Source organism: Schistosoma haematobium, chromosome ZW (genome assembly GCF_000699445.3).
Source record: "Schistosoma haematobium chromosome ZW, whole genome shotgun sequence".
Lineage (NCBI taxonomy): Eukaryota > Metazoa > Platyhelminthes > Trematoda > Strigeidida > Schistosomatidae > Schistosoma > Schistosoma haematobium.
Window position 1 is genome coordinate 22,939,848 of NC_067195.1, and position 27,044 is coordinate 22,966,891.

At 32.9% G+C, this 27,044-nt stretch overlaps 1 protein-coding gene across 1 annotated transcript; it reads right to left on the bottom strand.

Moving 5' to 3' along the window:
* MS3_00003052 (uncharacterized protein) lies at window positions 1–26,364 on the bottom strand. Its single transcript, XM_051210732.1, has 5 exons — window positions 26,295–26,364; window positions 15,850–16,762; window positions 11,650–12,455; window positions 2,708–3,037; window positions 1–1,922 (listed from the first exon to the last, which is right to left on the bottom strand). The coding sequence occupies exons 1-5, from the start codon at window positions 26,310–26,312 to the stop codon at window positions 1,317–1,319; spliced, it is 2,673 nt and encodes an 890-aa protein (XP_051070748.1). The 5' UTR covers window positions 26,313–26,364; the 3' UTR covers window positions 1–1,316.
* Window positions 26,365–27,044: the final 680 nt, after the last annotated feature.

A 27,044-nucleotide genomic window follows, 5' to 3' on the forward strand; every position in this document is an offset into this window, starting at 1 on the left:
GTAGGATTAAAAGTGTGATATTTAAAACTGATGACCAAATGATAATCATTTCATTCTGGTCTTAGATACCTCAACGAGGCACACTTAAGGTCCTGGCAGAGACCGAATCCTTAGCCCTTACTGATCATATAGACCATAATAAATTTAAACTATGTCGAGATCAAATGATCGGTATATTTAGATTTGGTTGATTTGTGATATAAAACTACAATTAACATATGTTATTGATATTTGTTTCAGTTAAAACAATACAAAGTGGTCAGATTAAAAATTCAGCTTAGTTCTTCTCTATTCGAATAAATCATTTCTTATATTTTTAATTGATATGTTGCGTGACAGTAGATTGTGAATTGCCATTGAGCGAAGCCAACTTTGTTACATGAGAATACACAATTAATATTGTGAACTCCCATGTATTGATGAATTCTGTTCTAGATTACACGGTGTGTGAACTGATTGGAATTATGACGATAAATTATCTAGTTGAAACTATTCCTCAGTCGTGTCCACTGAAAATTATGTATATGGATACCAAAGGTATAGTATAGTAGTCTAATACCCTTATTTCGACTGTATTATTCTTGTGCTAAGATTGTGTTATATTATGTCAAACAACGATTATTCATTTAATTGTTCTTTTATCACTATTAAGATTAGATTTTTTCTAAAAATGTCCCATACTTTGAGTAACAACTTCTGGGCTTTTAGGCGTTTCGTTGATGTATACTCAAAAGTTTAGTGTGAATTGATTTTTTCTGTAAGTATGTTAAGTTTAAGATGAATGACACAAATTGTTAGGAGAATTATAAATAACCTTTCCTATTCATGCACGTTGATTTATCAAAGAAACAGATTAAAACAATGTTAATTAAATCCTTTTCTATTGACCCATTTGGTCCATCACAAACGATACGTGACCTCATATGGATGTGTATCGACAAGTGTAACCACATTTTTCATCAACATAGCAGGAGAAGTAACTTGAACAATACAGATGAAAAGGTCATGAACAAAATGATATCGATTAAAGTAGAGGTCTAAACGTAAGAAACATAATTCAAAAGGAACAAATATGATCAAGAAATCAAAGTAGAAAAAACAAAACTGAACTCAATTTTTAGGAAAAGACAAGAAATGAATATAATCAAATAGATTTTTGGCAGTGATACTCCGTGTTTCCATCTATAGGTTGCAGTTGTCATACAAATGCCAGTTTCGAATTTCGGGATTATAGTTATACCACCATATAACATTCAGTGACTGATGGACTGATAGTGTAGTCTAAAACTCACTCTAGTGTATTTTTATCATAAAAATTAAACATTCTTACTTTTGATATTGACAGAAGACCGATTAAATACTTCTGGTTTAATTGGAATCGGTTGTAAAGCTGACAAAACGTTGAGCTTATTTCCTTGGTGATACAGTTGCTGTGGTAGCATCGGTGATTTCGTTTGTTGTTGGTGTTGGTAAATGCCTTCAGATTGAAGAAGTTCAGTTAGACTTTGTGTGACATCCTGTATTTGTGTGTAGGTCGCATATTGTAATTTGGGTCCAAATAATTTCTTAACAACTGGAGTAGTGCCTAGTTTAAATGTAGACGGTGTAACACACTTTGGTAATAAATTTGCAACATTATCATAATCACAATTGTCAGAATCATTTACAAATTTATCTGGCTGTTTGAAAACAGTTGGTTGATTTCTAATATTAATGCTGAACTGATTTTGCACGGGGCTTTTATTGGTATTACACTTATTTTCTTCTGAATATCCATAATGTAGACGAAACCAACAGGCTTTCGGATCGTCGTTAACATTTTGATTTGTGTTAGGATTAGAAGTAATTAAATTTTTTTCAAATTTCATTAAACCTTCCTGTTTATTTACTTCAGATTGCGTAGATTCAAATTCATAGGCAGACTAAAAATGAGAACCAATAATAGTAGCAATAATAATAATATCGTATTTTCAACACTTCACAGTTAAAAAAAAACACTGACAATAGGAATGCGTAACATGGGAAGATTATAAATTATTTAAAAAGCGTAATGCATTTCTAACCAGTACAGTGAATCTGTGTTTTAGATGGTTTCGATTTCAATGATAAATAGTAATATGTTGATGACAACTAGATTCAAAAATACTGAGTTGCTATTACACAGGACAAATGTTATGACTAAGTGGCTCAAATCATTAGTATTCTAAACAGTAAATAAAAGATTTAAAACCTAACTTTTCTAATTCGATCTAAAAACTTATATTGTGCAGTGACAGCCAGAATTTGAGCACATAGTTCCTCTTATTTCCCACGGTTTAGAAGACATTTATTTATTTGGTAGTCATAAAAATGTTTGGTTTAAATAACTGAAAGTGGCATTTTTTATAACTTTCGAAAGACGATGTCTTTTAATTCCCCAAATAATACCTCAATTTGATAGGAAGAAGAAGAATGGTATATATGTAAAAGAAAACAAAACAAAGTCTTAATAAATTTCAGAGCTTAAAACTTTAGGGTTCTGATGAAAACTGATCAACATTTTAATTGTAAGTCATTAATTGAGCAATAAATACTCAGTGATTATCTAGGTGTTAGCTCACGATGAAAATAACCTTAAAATTTAGACCAAGGTCTAAATTCTAGATTAGTAATAATTCTAACTGAGATAATATCGAGAATATTACATCACTAGTATTTAGTAACTTACAGTAATCATTCTTGGATCGGAAGAATTCAAATTTACTACAGAAGGTTCACAAACACGTGGTGGACGTTGAAGAAGTTGGGTAGATGTAGTACTTAGTGATGCAGAGGATTGTGAAGGCTGTTTCTGTTGGATGCTGATAATTAATTTGGAGCTTTCAGTTTTTCGCTTATTGTCCTTTTTATTCCGTAGAGAATCTTTCGTGATGCCCGGCGTTGTTGATTGTGAAACAAGTGTAGTACAGTTTTCAGTGTCTGATACATAATCTCGATGACGACCGGTTTCTACAACTGTTGTTATTGTTGAAGATGATGACGGTGATGAAGGAGTTGTCTGAAATTTACAAACAAGTTAGATCCATATGATAAGGCAGACGATAATTTCTGTAAATTTAGAAGTTTATTTATTATGTTAAATTAAGGTGTCGAAAAATTGATGAGAATAGTGGAATGCTGGAATAACTTTTCATTTGACATCAACATTTATTAGTTGAGGTTATTCGACTAATCAGCCAAATACTTTAGGACGATATTAAGTGGGATGAGGCAACAAATAAAGTTGTAGATATCACCCACTGGGAAATAAAATCGATATTAAAAGATCTTATGTTGAATCTGGATACATAAACATTAGAATAAGAATAAACTACTACTAAGTACATTCCGATTATCAGTTATTGTTTGAAATATCTTTGTGTGCTATTGGTCCAAAGTACTAGTCATAGTAATCATAATAATACTTATAAGGGCTGTCTAGTTTTCATTTTAGGTTCTTATTAATTACCAATTTTTTCGTTTACATAAATTGTTAGACTACTGAAAAAGTGACTCAGTTTCTTGAACAACTTAATCTACGTCATAATAAAGACAACATGTTCACATAAGTGTTCAAATATAGACTAATTTGTCTGTTTACCAATAATGATTAGTAAATTGTAAGCATATATTATGATGCGTTTACGAATATGAAAATCTAACATTAATGTTAATTGTCAGACCCCAACTAAAATCAAGAGTCATACAATAGATGAACATTGTATATGGCATTAATGAACACTAATCTCATAGATTTTTGCTTTCTTTTCAAACTCAGTGATACTGTCTAGTTAATAATAAATAATCGTCATTCTTCTGAAAGGTAAACCTTACAAATTAAAGCTACTCACTTTTGGTGTCTGCTTGGTGCTAGATATTTGTTCGTTTACAGAGCGTTTTACTGAAGGGTAATTAACTGTCGTTAACATGGAACATAAATAAAGTATTTAAAGCAGTGAGTGAGTGTCACTAGTTTTAATGGAATACGGAGTGGTAGCTGTTTTATGAAAGGATGCATTCAACATCAGTAATACTAATAAGATATATAGTTGAGATAAAAAACCTATCACCTTCATATATACTGGAAGAGTTAGAACTTCAACCAATAAATCTTTGGTTTTAAGTCAGTAAATGCCAATTGAACTATTTTATCAAAATATTTGATGACTTTAATGACTCTTTAACACAAAATATTTCATACGTAAGGAGCTTCAAACAATAATCGTGACATTAGGACTATATCAAAACATTTTCACTGTTTTTTGACCAAAATGTGATTCAGAATCGCTAATCTCAGCCAGGTGATTGGATAGTTGGCAAGATGCTCTTTAGTGTGTTTATTTTTAGTGTCAACCAGCAGAAATGATCAATATTTCACACTTTTATAAAAGTTATGGACTCATTTTAAAATAGTTAAGTAACTGTCCGCCAAAATCAGCTAATATACAAAACACCACATTTTTAGTTTGATTGTCAATTATGTTTTAAAACAATGACAATTATAAACGCGTACTTCAATGTAAACGCATAAATTTATATCTACAAAATAAGAGATTCAGCAGGAGCGGATGACCATTTCCCATAGTTTACTTGTGGGGCAGTTAAACTTTCTTAATTTGATCTTTACTACTTGAACTGAGAAGTTTGTATAAATCCGATAATGGGAATAAATTTATACACAGAATTCATGAACACTGTTTTACTTCAAAAACAAACTTTTAAGTAAATAAAGATGGAGATAAACACAAATCTAACTTCATAAAGGTGAATTAGCAATCTAGCGATAGATTAAATGACAATCATATGAGTACGTATTAATGATATGCCCAAACTAAAATAAAACAATTCTTTAGTGTTTCTCAACTATTAAAACGTCTCTATGTGATATTCAACTTCGCTCAATGTTGCCTTCATTTAAACAGTTAGACAAAACCACATAGGTAAATATGGATATTGGATAGCATAAATTGTTTGTTAAGTGTGATGGAATAGATCCATAAGTCTCGTATGATGGGAAAGAAAAACAAACGAATTGCTGTTTGTTTAATCGGAAAATTTTCCTTACTTAACACTATGTTCTGCAAAGGATATTTCATCAACCAAAAAACGGAAATAGTGGTTCGTATTAGTTCATCAGAAATCCATGTTGTACAAATCTGGCAAATGTTGGTGAATGGGTAGATCCAAAACAAATAACATTATCCCTGAGAATGAAACTGTATTGTGAATTGAAAATACTAATTCAGAAAACGACTTCATAAGGAATCTGGATAATGAGTAAAACATTGAAAAAAAAATCCACAAACTTATTTAGAATTTTGAAACCTTTTCCCATCCATCAATTCGTGATTTAGTTTTTATAAAGTTAGTGACTTTAAGTTTCACAATGATTACATTCTTGATAGTACATATTTCGCTACAATATGGTAATAAGCTAGAAACGAGATCAGATCTAGTTGTTGATAAATGATTTAGAATCCTTATCAAGATAGTTGTGATAAACGTTAATCATTTAAAATCTTACTAAGTAAGCTTTATGACAATAGTATGTCAACTGTTTACTCGTTCTCTCTAGTCATTTATTCCCCGAACAATTTAGGGATATCTATTCTAAACTCGATTAACCAATGGCAAATAGAATATTGCAAAATTGATCATTACTAAGTATTACGTAAATGTTTTTAAGTTAACATATTCATGAGAGATTATTTAAACCCATTTACTGGTCAATTGATTAGTCACCAAAAAAAAACAAAAAAAAATTAGTAAATATCTATTATAGTTTCCGTAATCTGTATCTGATTCTATTTTGTAAACAAGAATACCAAATTAATTCTTATAATTGTCACAAAGAAAAAATGGTGAATTAGTAACGGGAAACATTCATCTAAAATTATTATTAATAATATGAATTCAAACTATATTTCTACTAGTCAACCAAAGAAACAGCAGGTATAACTAACTAATAAATCATTAATACATTAAAACAAAAATTTTCAAGGCTAAATACCATTTTGCAAAAATATAAATTTGACTAACAAATATTTCTAAAAAGTGGATAGATTACAAAGTAATTTATCGAAAGTCACTCTTGGAAGTTAAATAAGCATAAGTTTTGAGGGTATGGGTGAGATATTTATGACTAATAAAATACCATTTACACTTATCGATCAGTGCCACATGATCAAAATGACACCATAATCTAATTATTACTAAATCGTTTAGTGTGTTTATTTAAGGCGGGATCAGCATTGATTCACAATGTTCATTTTATCAAAACTATTAATACTATTGGTTTTAATGGAATTAATCGGTTTGTAAATGTTTATTAATTTCAATGGTTAAGATCATGAGTCATTTGAAGCTAGACCACCATGGAAAACCTGGAAGCACCGGATTAGTTGAAGTTAGACATAAACACAATCGGATGCCGGCTCAGTGGTCTAGTGGTTAAGTGCCTGCACGCGAAACCAGTAGGTCCTGGGTTCGAATCTTGCAGGGGGCACTGCTGAAGAGTCCCACAATAGGACGAAACTGCCATCCAGTGCTTCCAGGTTTTCCATGGTGGTCTAGCTTCAACTGACTCATGATCTTAACCATTGAAAGTACTATAATATCCACAAAACCCATCTGTTATTAATTTGTTAATTGTGAAAAATTCACTTAGAAGAAAAAGGTTGTGAAAAGTATAAATTTTGATTTAGTAACCATGTTTTAATTCTGATCATACACTGATCAAATCTGTCAATTAGAATATATTAAGGTGTCCATTGACTGGTATTTTTGTATACATGAATAAATAATTCCAATTATTGACTTTAGGGTCACCTAAGCTAAATCCAGTCTATCAAACAAACACAACTTAATTATTAATCAGGTTTCAATTTATTTTTTTTCGCTGAAAAATTCCCATTATATTCGTTCATACAATTGTGATTTGTTTTATTATTATGAAGTACTATGTTCGTGATACATGACAATTAACACTTCTTCACATATACCTTTGAACTTGATCTCTTATCAATCTAAATGTATTTCATTTCTATGAAACAAGTAATTGTTTACATGATAAATAGATTCCATAACATAAAGCTGGTGACTGGCTGGTTTCTGATTATAAGAATGACGATGATGATGATATTACCAATGTTTCTAAAATATGATAAGAAATATTAAAAGTAGTATAATGAACTTCCTAGACCCTATTCAATTTGATAAGAGATTTATAAATCATAGCATATAACCATGAATAGCCGATCATTGTGTTGCACATTTCAATCATAAATGAATAATAATCAAACAGTTCCCGGAAAAAGTTGGTAATAAATACTCAGTTTTGAAACTTTAGCTTATGATCCTCCTTCAGGATGAGTAAAATTTATAACTTTCTAACGCGTCGTTAAGTACACTAACTTTATAAATAATAAGTAAGATCACACTAAATGTACACCTTTCATAGTTTGCTGTTGCACGACTGGTTTTAGACATTTATGCTCATCAATTAGAAATGTTTATTAATGAAGTTACGTCTTTGATTTTGCATATCTGACACGTCATATGTATTTCTTGATTATCAACAAATATTTATAATAAAGGATACCAATAAGAAATCATACTGGTAACAACGAGAGATACTCGTCGCATTGTTGACTAAAATAATGAAAGATATATAAACCAAGACGTTTTCTACTATGCTATTTTTTGAAGCCGTACAATTATCTGTTACATAACTGTCTAAGGGGTGATGAATAATGTTAAGTACTTTGCGTGATAAGTATGTGACAAAAATGTCAACTCGGAGAACATGAAGAGGCAAGTATGAAAATAAAACTTTGAGGTAGCAGTGACAAATAAAATATGAAAAGGGAGTAATGGCAATTGATTACGAGGTAAGAAATATTAGAGGAATGTCTGGATAGTCATACAGCTTGGGCTGGAGTTAAGTTTAAGGTTTTGCGCTCGAGACCGTATGTTCTGGGTTGGAATCCCACGTGCGGAATTGTAGATGCGTACTGCTGAAGAGTTCCATAATGGGACGAAACAGCCATCCAGTGTTTCTATGTTTTCAAGGGTGGCCTAACATTGATCAATTCATGATCTCAATTAAAACTCATTACTTTCCACAGCCCTATACTGATAAAACCATTGTAATCCACAAGTTTCTGATCCATATACCTTTCATCTTTACGTATTTGACTCTGCGGATGCATAATTTCGGTGGGATATAAGTTATAGTTATGTGAAAAGTGTTCCAAAATAAATCTGCTGATTTACGTACACTTTCGTCGTAATGGATGATATATGTTATTCGTAGGGAAGTGATTAGAAAGCGCTTGCTTTCTTGGGCCAATACAGAACGCTTTACAAAAGCAAGTTAACTTGTCGTTACACCGTGACGTAGCTCAAAGGGGAAGCTTGTTCATGACATGTCCAAACTTTATTCAAAAGAGTTGAAACAAATTACAACACATTTACGATACGGGAAGTGAGAAAATATTTGATGATTATGTTTCTAAACAACAACTATCTTCGTAAATTCATCAAGCGACATCAAACTCGTCACTGAAAATGAAATCAAACATGGAAACTAGCAAACGAATCACCCTACTATACATAAAGGACTTTGAAAATCAAAACAATATTATCTAAGCTGCTTGGAAGAAGTGCAGTACAAAAGCGAAAAAAACACTCAGATATTATATAATCAAATGGTGAAATGTGATATGGAGAGCCAATCAAAAGTAGCCCAGTGAGAAGGTCAATTGATGACAATCAGAAGTGACTTAGAGGACAAGTCGTTCAAACAGCTCATATATACCCAAAGCTTTTACTGATGATGTTCATGAGAACAACAAAAAATTCCAGTTAAAAAATACCACCCAAATAATTTAATTGTGCTACAAATCTCCAACATATCAAAGATAGGATCATGCAAATGTCAAAAAAATCGCCACTGGACTAGGATATTCACTACCGTGCATCAAATACTGTAGAATAAATTAATGGGTATGGATGTAACGCTCAAAAGATTGTTAATTGCAAATTTAACATTTCACTCCATAAGCACTTTCAGGATGTTTTATTTCCTATGAATATGCTAGATACCTTCTATAATAGATGGTTGAATACGATTAATAGAAAAACAGGGAAATCAATTGTAAACTTATCATCACTTACTAATTCAGCGACTCCAACTTGGCGAATTTTTACGTTTTTGAATAATGAATAATGTTTCATGCTCTATTACTCAAGGTTGTAGAAGCCGTCAATCAAATGTTCCAGTATATCTGGATATCAGATTTAAAATTAACAAAACCTTAGTCGAGTACTTTTTATGTGTTGGACAGAAAATTTTAGTACTCTCCAGTTTTTTTTATTTATTTGGACTTAGCTGTTTAATAAATTTATTTATCTCATTGGCAAGACAAAAAAAGGGGATCAATAGCTTAAGGTAGGAGAGATGACCATTTTTGTCAGTTAAATGGTTAAATACATCACAGTATACCCTATGACATAATTCTGAGAATCATGTCCATAGTTAAATTTTAGCTTATAGGTACTATCTCACTGACTGATGTTCTAAAGTTCAACTTAAGATATTGTTTGATTGCTGAAAAGGAGATTGATGTGTGTTACTGAAGAACGTTGAAATAGCTCTGCAGGATTGTAGGCACAAGCTATTACAGATTCCTAAACTGGAAGAAAACGGTTAGTGATCTTTCATGTTCATACAGTACATAGCAAAAATGTCAACATACCTCTACATAAAGTACCTGGCTATAGAATGATAATCTGTTTACTAATAACTTAAGTTTGTACTGCCAGTGTTATTTAGAAAGACAACGAAAATTCCTTGATTAGACTATCAACTCAGTGAAAGTAACTCCATCATAATTATAAGTGATGGATATTTTATATGAAACGTTCAAGTAGAATAATAACTCAGAATGATTCTTTTGGTTAATATTTTGTTCTCTGAGCTGGATTGCCTATTTATGAAGCTGTCATTGTAGTTTTGGACGACATTAAAAGAACTTACCATGAAGAACTATAGTGGAAGCTTAACGGTTTAACTACCCAGCTCAATGAACACAATGAAACCAATAAGAAAAAAAAACACTATTTCATGTAATTTTTGCCTATCAATATCATTTATCAAAGAAAAACATAGTATGAATAAATGATCACATTCATGGATTTTTGAAAAGATCGAACTGATACGGTTTCATTTCATTTTAATTTTAACTGTATTGTTCCAGTCCTTATTCTACAATTTAAAACTAATAATCACATTAAAAATTCTTTTAAATAACGCAACAAACACCATGTGATGTAAACATTATAGTGGTAATAAGTTGTACTAAAATAAATCTATATAATCTATCCCTTGTCTCTGATCAGTTTAGTTTAAATGTAACTCATCAAAGAATAATGTTCCGATATTTTCAACTTCATAGTAATATCAACAACCTTTATACCTAGATAAAGACATTAGTTTTTAGAAGGAATTCATACTAACTAAATGAATAGGAAAAGAAAAAATAAAAGGAAGATAGATAAGTGAACGTTGAATACCATGTGTGTATGCATATTTATTTCTTTTTCTTTTTCTTTCTTTTTTTTAAAAAAAAAGAATAAGCGTAACAAATAAAAACTTTTCTTTTCAATATATTTCTCACGAACACAATTGTTAAAGATTGTTCTTTAACTAAATGATTATTAAACACATGTACACACAAATAATCCGTTCTTATCACTATCAGTATGAAGTTAGATTTCTGAACATACACTAATAATTTATTAATTTGAACGTTTAATCACCTTAATGATTTATTTAGAATCATAGGAAAAAAAATGCCAATTAAGTAAGTAAGCAAGAAGTTAATTATTCAATACACTCAAAAATGAAACTTAGAAAAATCTATCTCAGTGCTTTATAACACTGAAAATGGTATATATATATAGTGAGTCGCTTTATCACAGCTACTAACTTCATAAATAATTAACCATTTAAGGGGATAACTCAAAAGTAATTTTCAACTTCCTCATCAAAAATTGTTCAATGATGTTTAAATTGATTAGTATCATTCTACTTTTATTTGTATTTATCAAGAATTTCCGGTTATCAACCGAATTATATACGGATTACATTTTATTTAGTAAGATCTACTGAGTAATAATTATGTAGATAGTTTTATTGTTTTAATATAATTTGGCTGTACATTTCTATATTCTGGATAAAACTTGGCCAGAGTAAAATAGGAACACATAACAGAGTAATTTTTTCTTACTGAAATATAAATTCCTATTATTTATCTGTGATTAGTTAAGCCACTCATGTGAGGCTGATTATAGATCTACTGAATTTAGTTTTAAGAACAACATAATGAAGAACTCGAGCTACCTCATTATGTAATGTTTCACGTTGTACATAGGTCTAGTAAGATTGAAGTAATCTGAAAGTAACTATTATTATGTTAATTTATAATTACATTCATGAAGTTCACCTTCCAGGTTCTAAGTTAAAATGCGAAAGAACTTTCTGGTTTTAGAAAATAGCTACAGGTATTATATGCATCGATTGGATGTCAGTTATCGTTTTAACTCAAAAGTAAACCACTGCTTACTTACTGGTGTTTCGTTTCTCATGAGAGATAAATCTATCCCCTCATAATCCGAAGCATACGTAGTCTGATATTGAATTCGAGAACTTTTGTTGATATTGTTACTATTAGTCGGGTACTCAGGTAATAAAATATTATTTTTGTTCTCTAAACCTGACTGCCTTACTGAATCATATGTCTGTTCATTGTTTGGTGCACTTGTGCCATATAGACTGCGGATAAGATATTGTGTTTGGTTAGTTTCCAGTGTGTTAGTTTTATTAGACAGTGAATGATTCTGAGGACTAGGCAGGAACACGTTATGGTTATTTGATCGTGAGTTAAGTCGATATGCATTCTGAGGGCTTAACGCGGTTGAGTTCGCATGTTGACATTCATTAAATGGATGAGTAAATAAACGATTTAACGAAAAGTTATTTGTCAGTAACTGTTGTCGAGGGATTAAAAAGTCATCGTGCAGTTTAGGTCGACCAATTAACAGATCAGCATAACCTTGTACTTTATTTATTCTACTGGAATTTATTCGTGTTGTAGGATGTGTTTTATCATTTGAGATAACGTTCATTTTATTATTTAATTTTAATAAATCGTAGTCAAGAGTTGAATAATCGTCCATTTTTTCATTTGAATTTTCCAAAGTATATTCATTTTTCGGCATTATTCTCCAATTGGTTGCTTCATCAATTTTTACACAATTTGGCTTTTCTGTGACATATATGTTTGCTAAATTGTTATCAACCGGTTTCGGCAGTTGATTAGGCATCATTCCGATATTAATTGATATGAAGTTTGAACCGGCTGAAGTTGTTGGACCTTAATGCAAGAATGTACATAACACCATTAGTAACAACTACTCTGAAAAATGCTATTTGATAATAAATAAATACAATAAAAATATACGAATAAAAAATATTCAATTGCTAAAAGCATCAAGCATTACTTATAAATACACAGGCTAACCTGATATAAGCAAGGATGGATAGTGGCTAACAGTGGAATCCAGGATGCGCAATTCGTCCTAATTGGGACTCGTCAGCTGGATGTACCGGCATCTCAGAATTGATGCTCAATGAGACACTCGAGCGTAGTGCCATTCGCTTCAAATGTCATCGCGTTATCCACTTAGATACTGAGTTCTGATAGCTACCTGACCCATTGCAGTACTAAATAACAATGGGAAGATACAAGCAAACAACATCAAGTGAATATAACTTCACCCCATTGTACAAGCAGGTGGCTATCAGGACTCAGTAGCTAAGCGGATAACGCGATGGCGTTTGAAGCGAACGGTACTGGGTTCGAGTGCCAAAGTGAACATCAACTGTGAGATGCAGGTACATCCAGCTGACCATTCAAAAATAGCACGAAACTTGCATCCTGGACTCCACTACTAGCCACTATCCATCTTTGCTTATAATGCTTGTGAATTAAAGCAATATCGAAGCAATACGCACAGTAAGCACACATGCCAATAAGAGACTGATCAATTGCAAACCTGAACATCAATGGGAAGATTCAAACAAACAATACTAAATGAATTTAACCTGATATAAGGTTATTTTGAAGAAATGTACACAATATGCAGTACATGATTATTATAATTATGAATTTAGTATGCTTTTAATAAAGCAAGAATTTTGTTAGACGGTTAAATTACGCGTTGCTTGTTCAACCCAGGATGTAGCAAAATTCTGGATGTGGATTCTATCATATATAAAATATATTAAGCGGATACACTTGAGTCACATGTACTGATGTGATATCAGCTAGTCTTTTATCTATCGTATTTTATTCTTGAATTTTCTACCGCATCATTATAAAGATCAAAGAAACGGAATATAAGATAATTATATTATTTGAAACTTAATTAGCCACAACATTAATCTTCTCGCCAATAAACAAATGAAATCGTCCCGAAAAGGATTTATGGAATGAAAAGTCCATGTGTAATAACTTAATTTTGTAAATCATGTTAACAACATCACTGATCAAAGAAAAGATGATCATATTTAACTCTCTGACAGATATATCTTATAATTAGTTTTTTTACGAACTTAATCGAAAGCTGGAATAAAATAAATACGTCAACGAATTTACAATAGAATAAGCGTTTTTGACTGAATAGAAGCTGTCAGTAGTATGTTGTCGTGAGTTCTTTTATTACCAAAATTAAAAAGTAATAAATATGATAATATATAGGTTTAAATAAACTGAATTTAGTCTCAAAATATACAGGTGATTTAAGTTCTAAAATAGAATATAGCATACTTCAAGCAACAATCACTAGCCTTGGAAACGACCTTACATTTGTTGGAACGAGAGAAAGACAAATCGGCGATAATGGATTAACCTTTTAAAATTTATTGTGTAATTTGTTGAAAGCACTGATCATTCTATTGGGAATCGTTGTTCGCAGCAATACATACACACTGAATAAAAAGAAAACATGACTTCCAAATATTAAGGTTTACATGATACAAGGTCTATTTTAAAGAAACCGGATGTTATGTACTGAATGCAATTTATTGTTCAGGAAATACTGAAATAAATTATCTCACACTAGTCTCAGTATGACTTTAACATCATTAAATGACCTGAGGTGTGCATACTGATTTAAATAGGTATGTATATGCTTAATTATAACGAGAAGTAATTTCAGCTTCTCTTTAGTGTTATTTTCAAACCAAACAGCTCCTAATGACCGGGTAATCTTTAGCTCTATGGATTTCTGTATTTTCATGGAGCTCGAGGGTGGTTCTCTCAAAAACGAGTAGTAAATGATATCTAAATGACTGTGTTATTAAACTAGATACTAAGCACCTCAACTATTGTCTGAAGAATCTTGATAATTGTGACCATCTGTGTTTAGAACTGACTGTTTGGCAAAATAAATTTGCTATCGACAAACATATGGAAGCTATTAAACGAAAAAATCCCTCATCCCTCATAAAGTATCAACGACAAGGTGTAATTCACAAAAAGCTTAAGGTATCAGGTCATAGGAACTAAAAGTTTTGAATAATTTTCAAGGAAATGACCATTACATAAATTTTACAACAAAATTTAATCGTTATATCAGTGAGTAACATAAGCAAAACAATCCATGATTAGATGCTAAAATCTACTTATCGATAGAAAGCTAAATACACGATCAAATACTCTGTATTTTGTTAAATTTTATTTTATATTTCAGAAAAGAGCAATAAGCAATCCATCAGTATAAATAGGTGAATGACAGCCATATTAACAACTTGCACAAAGACATATAAGTCAGTGTGTAAAAATATATCTAACCACAATAGCTCACTATACATATATTGCTTTGCTTAAAATACCTTAGAGCTATTCTCATTAGTCTGTTGAAAGTAGACCGATCAGACCAATCGTATGTTAACAATTTCGATGAAGTCATTCTGATAAAGTAAATCGACTGTCTATATCAAAACAACATTTGGTGTTTGTTTATTTTGGCTGCAGATTTGCTTTCTTTTACCCACGTAACCAGTGAATTTAAATGAAAAGGTAGTTACTAATATTGAAAAACTATGGAAAGCTAACGAATTATAACGTCGTTTCGGATTGTAACACAGTTCAAAAATATATTCTGTTGCCTGTTCTGATAATTTGAATGAAAAGAAAACATCAGGAAATTCAAAATAATCATTCGTAATGAATAATATAATGAAGAAAATTTACTAGAAGACAATTCACTGCTTACTGATGATTTATTATGAGCAAAACATTTTAAAGTTCTAAATAAACTATGTGACTCGTACAGATATTTTAGTCTAGAGTGAGGATAGATAATCATGATTTTTGGTGGTAATCAAGCCATATTTAGAGTGAACCAAATATTGAAATTAAAAGCTACTAAATTTCTACATGATAATTTAAAAGGAATAGTGCTTTTGCTAGACTTAAATGAACTACTCACAGAATGAGTTCTGAGTCCTAGGTCTGATCAAAATACTTTTCTCTTATAATCTATGCTATTCACAATATTTCATCCCTCTACGGACATGACTATTCAACAAGAAGATTAATCTATCATAAGGCTAATCGAAAATTACTCAGAAAGTTATAAAAAATTTAAGTCATATTATGGAGTAAAATTCAGTGCTAATGATTTTCTAAAGGTTAAGTTTCTTATGAGAATTAAACGATGTATAATGTTACGGATTTTAATTTACCGCCATAAAATACTTACTATGATTACAAAACTTGTTTATTTCTGGCATTTTTGTAAAGTTTTCTTCCAGAGAAGATGGTGTATCACTTCCAAAAATTGACGCTACCTCATCGACATCCGGGTCATTTCTTAGAGGAAAAACATTTGAAAATAAAGGATTCATAGATGTTGGGTAGGTTTGCATAAAATCAATTTCTTCGTCTGCGAATCGTACGGTTTTTCGCGCTATGCGAGGTGATTCGATATTTCTAGATTCAGGAGATACGTAGCATGTATTCACGACATGCTCATTTGAACTACTATCATCGCCAAAATGGGGTGAAACACAACCGATTTGAAAGCGAACTGTAGTGAGGTCAACACTGTCACGTGCTCCATGTAACGTATAATAAATTTTGTCTTGAAAGGATTCATATGTACCATCAAAATAAGTCTTCGGAGAGAGTGGTCTTGATTTAAGAATACTTCTTGTATGTTTTGCCGCAGAAGTAATCTGTTGCTGTGGTATCGTCTTATCTTTATGACCAGTTTCTTTTTCTTCTGCAAAAATGAAACCATAAATATCTTCAGCTTGCATACTCTGTGAACTAGAAGAATCGTAATTAGTTAATTCACAAGGTGTTGGGTGTAGCGTTGTGTTATTGACATCTAAAATTAAACTTGAGACTTCATCATCTGTACTGACTAGGTTGGATGGATTTTCGTCACAATCTTTCCCTTTTTCCAAAAGACCATACTGATCACCATTATCTCGTGTTTGCTGGGAGGTGAAGTTAACTGTATTTGCTTTAGAAGTAATAGAATCTTTAGCTGGCTGAGGGCAGTTCAATGTGGAATGATTTAATGAGTTTTTTTCCTCTGTGTGTGGTGGAATTACGAATTTTAAGGTTTTTTGTGGTGTATGTATTGAAGTTGGACTTCGTGAAGTTAACTAAAAATAAAGGAAATCATAAGAAGAGTGGTGATGTTTAAAAGTTCTTCAAAAATTATGGGCATAATAAATAAAAGTAATGGTCTGGTAATTTATATCAACTTGTAATAAACAACACTACCAAACCACTATAATCTCAAAATACGACCTCAACACGCATCTTGGAAATACTCATTAGTAATTCCCTTAAAAATAAGTAGCCATCATTACTTTTAACTCGAAAATAAATAAAGTTAACAGCAAGGCTACTCAGTGGTCATGATGAACGGTGATTGTTTCATACAACCTGTCGCTTTTTATAGTTTATCTCCCATAAAAGATGAAGATGAAATTTTTAAGTGATTGAAACCAACGATGAGTTCTATCAGTCTCCTACTTATACCTTGCTAATATATACTATACTCACCACCTTTATGTATAATTTATATCAAATCTGAAAATAAATTTAAATTATTTTGCAATATAAAACAATGATCCTTCTAACTAATGAAATTATTGATGTTTAATTACTTTCATTGAAATCTTACCTTGAGTTTTCGCAGTAGAAAGGCATCACCACTTATCTCGCCACTGGAAAATCTTTTTGTTTTTCTTCTAAAATATTTTACCCGAAAAACGTTGGCCTAACTGTCAATTAAGTACCTTCATAACCGAAAACATTGATGTATGTAAAAATAAACCTCACTGCGGTATTTTAGACCTCCAAGTTTGCAGGGTAAACCGACTAGGTTGCTTATTAGTTGAATCACCAAGATTTTACTCTTGAGATCTCGAGTTCAAAGCCCACAACATCTGCTTCTGGCCTCTCAGTTGGATACGAACACTAATCCTAACACAAGCAGTTTGGTTCCTAGCGTTTTACACCGACTTGTCACCTAGTAAACGAGTTACATTATCGTTCACATACCGACATAAGTCACTTGATTTCATAATTCAATATTTATATTATAACTCCGCCTGTAGCTCTTTTAGAGTTACTGCCGATCCCAAGCCCGAGTAAAAGAGTAGGGTTTGGCATGGCGTCGGCAAACCCATCCCGTAGAAAAAGCCTTGCTAAAAAAACGTCAACCAGATTAAACAAATTAAACCATTTAAACTGTGCCCTGGGAGTTGAAGGGAGAATTATGACGCCTCAGGATGAGAGCAAAGATTCTTCGGAAGTCACGAGAACGATGCCCCTTCTAACAACCAGAGCAACAATTTTCATAGGAACATGGAACATCCGGACAATGTAGGAGACCGGAAACACCAGCCAAATAGCGACGAAAATGAGGAGATACAAATTGGCAGTACTGGAAATCAGCGAAACCCATTGGACCCAAGCTGGACAGCAAAAGCTGGATACGGGAGAGATGCTGCTGTACTCCGGCCACGAAGATGGAAATGCTCCATACACTCGGGGAGTTGTTCTAATGCTCTCTAAAGAAGCACGAAATGTACTTGTAGGATGGGAATCTCATGGATCCAGAATCATCAAAGCATCATTCAAAACAAAGAAGGAGGGCATAACAATGAATGTTATCCAGTGTTAAACACCAACCAATTATAGCGATGGAGACGATGAAGATCAGTCTTATGAGAGTCTGAAGTCGGTCGTAGAGAAGTGCTCAGGAAAAGACCTGACTATCCTGATAGAAGACCTACACTCCAAAAGTGGAATGGACAACACCGGATATGAAGATATCATCGGACGGCATGGACTGGGAGAGAGACGAGAATGGGGAGAGATTTGCAAACCAATGTGCATTCAAGAAATTGGTTATAGGAAGCATAGTATTCACACACAAAAGCATACTCAAAGCTACATGGATGTCACCGAACCACACGACAGAGAACCAGAAAGATCATATTTGTATCAATAAAAAATCCTGAAGCACAATGGAAGATGTGAGAACCAGGAGAAGAGCTGACATAGCTTCAGATCACCACGAACTGGTGTTTGCCAAGATGAATCTGAGGCTAAAGAAGCACTGGGCAACTGGAAGAGCAGCATTACAAAGGTTCAATACAGCCATCCTTCCACACACTGACAAACTCAACGAATTCAAGATAACCCTCAACAACAGATTCCAAGCCTTACAAGATTTACTGGAAGAAGAGGAACTACTATGGAAGACAATGGGAAAGGGATCAGAGAAGCTATAACTTCAACGTTTCATAATAACGAATGGATCACTGTGGAAACCCTGAACAAGATTGAAAAAGGAGAAACAAGAAGATAGCAATTAACAACAGCCGAACAATAACAGAGAAAATCAAGACACAAACTGAATACACTACAGCAAACAAACAAGTAAAGACGAGCGTTAGAGCTGACAAGCAGAAATACGAGGAAGACCTAGCAACGACAGTGGAAAAACTGATAGAGAAGGAAATATGAGACAACTATTTGACACGACGAGGAAACTGACAGGGAAATATAGTAAACGAGAGAGACCGGTCAAGGACAAAGAAGACAGGCCAACCACTGAAATCCAAGAACAGAGGAACAGATGGGTAGAGTACTTTGAGGAACTGTTGAATAAACCAGCTGAATTGAATCCACCGGACATCGAAGCAGCACATGCAGACCTATTTATAGATGTCACTTCACCAACGACCGGAGAAATCTCGATGGCCATCAGATAAATCAAGAGCGGGAAATCAGAAGGACCTGGCAATATATCAGCTGAAGCACTGAAGTCAGATATAGATGCAACTGCAGACATGCACCGCCTTCTATTCAAGAAGATTTGGGAGGAGGAATAAGTGCCGACGGAGTGGAAAGAAGGACATTCAATCGAGATACCAAAGAAGGGAGATTTGAGCAGATGTGAGAACTACAGAGGCATCACACTACTGTCAGTGCCAGAGAGTCTTCAATAGAGTGTTGATTAACTGGATGGAAGACGCAGTAGACGTCCAACTTCGAGATCAACAGGTTGGATTCCGTAAGGGTCGGTCGTGCACAGACCGAATTGGGACACTACGGATCATCGTCAAACAATCAGTTGAGTGGAACTCGTCACTATACATCAACTTCGTTGACTAGGACAAGGCGTTTGATAGTGTAGATGGGAGAACATTACGGAAACTTCTTCGAAACTATGTAGTCCTTGAGAAGATTGTAAACATTATCCGGAACTTATACGATGGGCTACACTGCACAGTTGTGTACGGAGGACAGGTGATAGATGCATTCCAAGTGAGAACCAGAGTCAGACAAGGTTGCTTACGCTCCACCTTTCCCTTTCTTCTGGCGATTGACTGGATTATGAAGACCTCGACATCTGAGGGAAAGCACGAAATACAATAGACAGCTCGGAATCAGTTAGACGATTTGGACTTCGCAGATGACCTAGCTCTTTTGTCCCTTACACACGAACAAATGCAGATGAAGACAACTAGTGTAGCAGCAGCCTCTGCATCAGCAGGCCTCAATATAAACAAAGTAAAAAGCAAGATCCTCAAATACAACACGTAGAACACCAACCCAATCACTCTTGATGGTGAAACTCTGGAAGATGTGGGAACCTTCACGTACATGGGAAGCATCATCGATGAACAAAGACGATCGGGTGCAGACGTGAACGCGAGGGTCGGCAAATCAAAGGCAGCATTCCTAGAGTTGAAGAACATACGGAACTCAAAGCGGCTGTCAATCAATATCAAAGTCAGAATCTTCAATATGAACGTTGAAACAGTTCTACTGTATGGAGCTGAAAAGTGGAGAACTTCTACAACCATCATCAAGAAAGTACAAATATTTATAAATAGTTGTCTACCCGAGATACTCAACATTCATTGGCCGGATACCATCAGCAATACCATTCTGTGAGAGAGGAAAAACTAGCTTCCAGCTGAGGAGGAAATTAGGAAAAGACTTTGGAAGTGGATAGGACGTAGATTACGGAAATCACCAAACTGCATCACGTGGCAAGCGCCAACTTGGAATCCTGAAGGGAAGCGAAGAAGAGGCAGGCCAAAGAACACGTTACGTTGGGAAATAGATGCACATATGAAAAGGATGAATAACTACTGAAAAGAGATGGAAAAGATTGCACAGGACAGGTTTGGATGGAGAGTGCTAGTGGGCGGCCTATGCTCCTCCATGAAAAGTAACAGGCGTAAGTAAAAGTAAAAAAGTACATAGTTTTGGCAAGATCGTTTTAAGAACGCCATGTTGTAAGAAAACTATGTTACTTCATATCGATATTTCTAATTCTTTTAAATCATTAGAAAGTGGAGGCATTATTATTACGAAGTGAAAATATTTATGATTGAGGGGAACTGACAGTAGAAACAATATTGCATAGATACTGTTCACGTAATCATAAAATGTATTCTACAGTCAGATTACATTGTCAGTGTCTTACAAGAAATCAAAAAACGATAAGTCCAATATCACTCATGAAATGTATGATTACACGATTTATGAAGAATCATTTGTTTCTCGTTTATAAACGAGATTTTTAATTAATAAAATCTAAGGCATAGCTAAGTCGTTTTTAAACACAAAAAATAATAATAGTATTAATAAATTAGCAAAAATGGACTTTCACAATTTTTAGGTGGTTATTTGTTGTTTTAAGGGTTGACAATACTGCCATTTATATCATACAGCCAGTCATCAAAAGAAATATTTTGATTACAATAGATATGCTATTTATCATCCGTGTCAGATGTTTTATTATAAACTGCGATCTCCCTGAGGAACATGAATGTATACTTTTTCCAAGCCGTAAGAGAAGCAGGGTAAATCTAATTAGATTTGAATTGAGCAATAATAACCATCGTAGCAAGACTTTATGAATTCAGTGGCATCATAGAATAACTTCGGTTACTTACAACGTAGAAACGATCGTAAAAATTATTTGGAATATATATATATATATATATATATATATATATATATATATATATATATATATATATATATATATATATATATATAGTATGGTATCAGAAACGTATTTTAAAATGATTATCAGCAAAAATGTAAAAATATAAGAAATATTCATGTAGTTAAATTGTCATACGTTAGATTAGGTGAAATTCATGAAAAAACTGTTGTAACATATCATGACAGGTTTATAAAAAAAGGAGTTATGTTGGGAGAAAAGTAATGATAGTCAAAAGAATAAACAGATAACTGGGCAAAAAGAAGAATAGAAAAAATTATATACAGGTTCATGGAATAAGATGTAATCCAATTAAATGTTCGAAACCAGAACGATTCGAGACTTACAATGGAGCCTTTTTAAAATCTAGAAATCCTATTTAAACCTTCAAACAGTGATAGCTTTGGCCAGACGCAATAAATTTAAGGTTATATTCTAAACGATTATCTCAACGGATTTGAAGATTTTAATAACGAATTCACTTCTGGATATCTTATGAGGGATCACAATGTCGTTTTCAAGTTAATTATTGGTTGCAGAGCTTGCAAAACAATTGGATCACTGTTATTCTGTCACGACAACTGTTTCTATTTTATTTAGTTTGAAATAGGCTGACATTCACTCTCAAATTGTATTTATAATTTTTTCCCACTCAGCTGGCGATTAGTTTTTGCTTTGATAGTGCCAAGTGGATAAAGCACAAGATATATGAAATCTTCGTCTCAACACTGACTAAATTTGGGAGAAGTACTTGGAGTTCTAGCAAGTTGACATGAATGTTTTGTGTGTTTGTTGTGATGCCTGGTATTTTGGGTTTCACCCCATGTAGAATCAGTGACTCACATTGTTGTGTAGTTAAAACTAGAACAGAACAGCTTATAAGTGATTTATCGTTTTCAGTAATTTACTATCTGTTTTCAATCCAGGGAAAAGGCTATTTTAAACAATCGCCATAATCCCTAATTTATTGTAGTGCGACATATTTGTTCATCCCTAATTTTTTGAGCATCCAAAGTTCGGTGAAATCTTATTCGCAACAAACAAAAGATTGACATTCTCGAAATCGTATTAAAGATATGAATCTTGAATGAAACTTTGCTAGCATTTTTCTATTTAGTGCCATTATAAAAAACAACACAAAAACATAAAATTATCTAGGAAAGTAAGACTTCTATGACAGCCCATCTGATTTTCTGCTGAATAACTGAATGAATTTAAGGTGAATTGAGGCAGTGAAAAGGGTTTTCTTTATGTATACTTGAATTAAATTTCTGTCTCAATAAAATTTTTCCTACTAAATTATATTTTTCGAACATCTTCCTAAACTTAAATCGGAAAGTAAATTTCGGTAGTAAACCATCCAGTTTTACTAGTGTGCTCAAATAACCCACTGTAACACAATATACTTATCGTAAACGCGATTTTCCTTTATGTGCAAATACTTCGGAAGTACGCAGAAAAACTGGATTATTTTAAGATTCTAACAATTATTAATCATATTTTTATTTTCCCTTCAAACGTTCGTTTTAAATCTTACCGTTCACTGAATTATATATTTTACTCCCCCAAAGCCACATCTAAAAGATAACTGACTCAGACATTCAGCTCAGATTGTGAAACCATATTCAACAGTAAAGCTATCTCTGTATGCTAACATTTTTATTCATCTTTTCAATTTCAATATAATCCTTAGACGTTTGCTACCGAACTCACTTTATCCTAATTCCTATCCTCAAATATTATGTAGACAACCATATATCAAAATCTTGTAGCTTACTATTAACCGTATATGTACCTGCATTCTTACTTTACTCTCTATTACATCCCTTAATAGTTGGGATTAATTTTTAAAATAAAAAAGTTAAGTCCATCATACTAGACGTCATTTTAAACGCTAATTAATTGTTTTGCCTTTTCTGCCCTAAGATGTATCTCCATCAGAGGCAAACTTTAGAAAAAAGCTCAAATAAATCCAATAATTATTTAAGGCATTATCAGCCGGATATATCTTTATATATGTATGTTTGTTACAGCATAGATTTTAAACAAAAGAAAGAGTTGGTATAAGAATTAGCTCAAAGTTTGAAATTTGGCTGGAAAATTTGTCAACGTTTTTCAGAAAAATATTTGGTACACTATTTTGGACAAGCTATTCAAAGTACTGCATTGTATTCAGTCAAAATTTATCGATGAAAACACAAATTAAGTGATGAAAAGAATGCAGACTCACGATAGAGTTTGTCTACATTTTCAATTGACTTAAAAAAGACGACAATTTTACAAAATATATTGTCTATGGTTTAAATTGAATTATCACTAAGAAATAAACAATTTATATTTCGAACGTTTTTGTCATATTAAACGCTTCACAATCTATCTTGATTCTCACCATCTCTTATTAATTAATTCAGATTTTATAAAATATAGATAAAAGACTGGGAGATTGTAAAGTAATTTCTGTCAAATCGAATGAATAATTGGTGTTTTGTCTGTTCAAATCGTGTGGCTTTTGATCAATAATCAACTAATTTTACGTTTTAAGTCGTAGCATATTTATACCAAAGAACAATTTATGAGAGTCAAAACACCAAAAATAGTTGAACGAGATGGATAGGTTTTGCGCTTTGATTTCACACGTGTTTCCAACTTCAACATAACTTGATCTTTCGACGTATTTATTCAAAGTAAATACGACAAGATTTGTAGAATAAAGCAAAGTTATCCTATATACTGGATTCTCAAAAGGATCATATGTCTCAAAACGCAAACGAAAATACGATAGTAGCTTTGAGTGATATCTATATTGTTTCTCATAGCTTTGGGTCTTCTGAAGCTTCTGAGAATAGAATAAACTTATTCTATTTCCGGAACCTTGATCCGTTTGGGTCAAAGACAATAGTGAGATGGCCGAATTCTTCACGGGATGATCTTAACTTGGAACTTAGGAGGAACTAGGCGGTTGTTTCGTCCTAGCGAGGGACTCTTTAGCAGTAAGCATCAACGATACCGTCAAGTATTGAACACAGGACCTCTAATCTTGCACGAAAGTCCTCGACGTCTGAATAGGGGAACCGGCATTCAATGGTATACGGTTCTAGCCATTTTTTATTGATCGAGGTAGGCAACCACAACATCACAAATGCTAACCTAATGTAAAACTAACTGTTAGCCGAAAGTGTGGAGATAGGAATTTATTCAAAAACAAAATGAGATTACATTTATCATTAATTATTTAATCATAAGTAGTCTAACTATTTTTTTAGTACACAAAATAAAACTTTCCACATTTTCACTCACATTCAACTGTTATTGCTATTTCTGACTAAAATCTGAACAGTAGGTTACGAATCAATGACAAAGAATGCAACAATTATGCTCATCAATCTCTGAAATATCCGAGAAACATGATTTATTGATAGTTTAAACTAATATACGTACAAGTTTGGAGCCCGTTCTATCTTGTAAATGAAATAAGACGAATGTTTCATTGAAGATGACACAGTTTTTCGAAATGCGTAGACATGCACCCATTAACTGAATTTCTTTATGGGGTTTTCCTCCATTTAACGTCCTAGTTCATGTAAGCAGGTATTTAAACACTTATCAAGAATACAAAAAGCCTAAAAGCTAACCTGTTTTAAATACAAACGGGGAACGTTCGGGTTTTTTAAGTGTTTTGTTTGGTTATCGTTAAAGGTTTATGATTGTAAAGCCTGAAGTCATTTAAAAACCACTCGGATCAAGTGATAATCGTATTTATTGAAAAAAGCAAATAAACGAACCTTAAATGATTTTAACTTAACCTATACCATTCAGCTAAAAATCTTAAAATTGGACATGCAAAAGCATTGTACTTTATAAATGTCTGAGCAGAAATATTTGATAATTTAATATAAGAAAATTAATTGACCAAACGATAATTTCGATCTAAGGGAGAGACGATGTTTTCAAAATGGAATAAAATGCCACTGAAAGAATTCATCCGAAATAGCGACAACTTTGTTTTACACATGTAATTATGAGACAGTTTAATAAAAAGCAACTAAAAGCATACCAACGATTATGAAAATGATATAGTATGGTTAAGAAAATTGAATTTAGAAAAAAAAGGAGAGAAGAACATTTACGAAAATGTTGAACTGACCGATTCATCAACTTCTTAGAAATCATTTCTACTCATATTTATTAGACACATAGCTTAATCGAAATGATCTAAGGCATTTTCGCGTAAAAATGTTGACAATACTGTAGAAATAATTTTTGGGTCCTTACTATCAATTTTATGAGACTCACATTACTGTACAGGACTAATAAAATAAAGGATTTCTAAGTGAATAACACATGATTTTCTTTATTTTGTTCTGTCTATTTTATAAAATATTTTTATGAATAGGCTGTTCACAAGTTTCACACCTCCGAATCTTGTCATCAATCTCTCCACAACAGTCCACGTGAGATAGTACAGATTCACTTGCCTAAGATCTCTATTAGCTTCACATGAATAATTTCTGAAACTGACTCATACGGTGCTTATTACTTGCTTGACCGATTCAACAAAAATGAGTACATCCCTTTTTTTAAGATGAAAAATTTTCTTGGACCCAAGAAACACAAAATAATGTCCTATAAAATATGGAAAATTTTGTGCCTACTTTTGACTTCAAAGGCATGTTGAAAGCAGTTTTCGAAAGAACTAGACGCCAAAATAATAGTGTAATTTATGAAACTGAGTTAATAAAACAAAGTCAAGGTCACGAGTAGTGTTCACAGAACGATAACACAACAACAAAATTGTTATCCAAGAATATGTTTTCATTTTAAATAATCATTCAGACTGCGCTAGTTTCGAAAAGGGCAATGATTTTTGTACTTGTTGTGGTTATACTTGCTTTGGGTACTTATTGCACTAAAAAGCATTCTCGGTCTACTTTAACTAAGAGTACTTTGGTTAAAGGTTGAAATTTTTTGCTGCATTTTGTCCTGAGTACCTTTTTTTAGTCCTTGACTAACACTTGTGTTCACATTGTGATCATTTTTTGTTTTTAAACCTTTTAAATCTAATTACAATCGTTGGTAAGACTCACAAATGTGGGCAACCAAACTGTTTGTTCTCCGTTGAGGAGGGAATGCAGTGTGACGATTGTAAAAAGTGGTACCACAAAATGTGTACACGCCTAAGTCCGACGGCTTACAAAAGATGCGCGAAGCCTAACTCGCATTGGCTTTGTATGTTCTTCGGTACGGATAAAAAGGTACTAATACAGGAGGCTATGGGCCTATTGGCTCTGGCCTGCAAGAAAAACGGCGGAAGCACTGATAACAGGAGCACTGACGATGAAGAATGTGTCAGTGTAGTAAGTGCTGCTACCGGACCCGTTAAACACCTGACTGCGGTTGACCGG

Bases quoted from the DNA above. Each gene is read 5' to 3' on its own strand.
- MS3_00003052 (XM_051210732.1), bottom strand. The intron at 12,456-15,849 runs GTAAGTATTTTA...TCTTGCATTAAG, and splicing joins AAACAAGTTTTGTAATCATA to GTCCAACAACTTCAGCCGGT. The intron at 1,923-2,707 runs GTAAGTTACTAA...TCTCATTTTTAG, and splicing joins CCGATCCAAGAATGATTACT to TCTGCCTATGAATTTGAATC.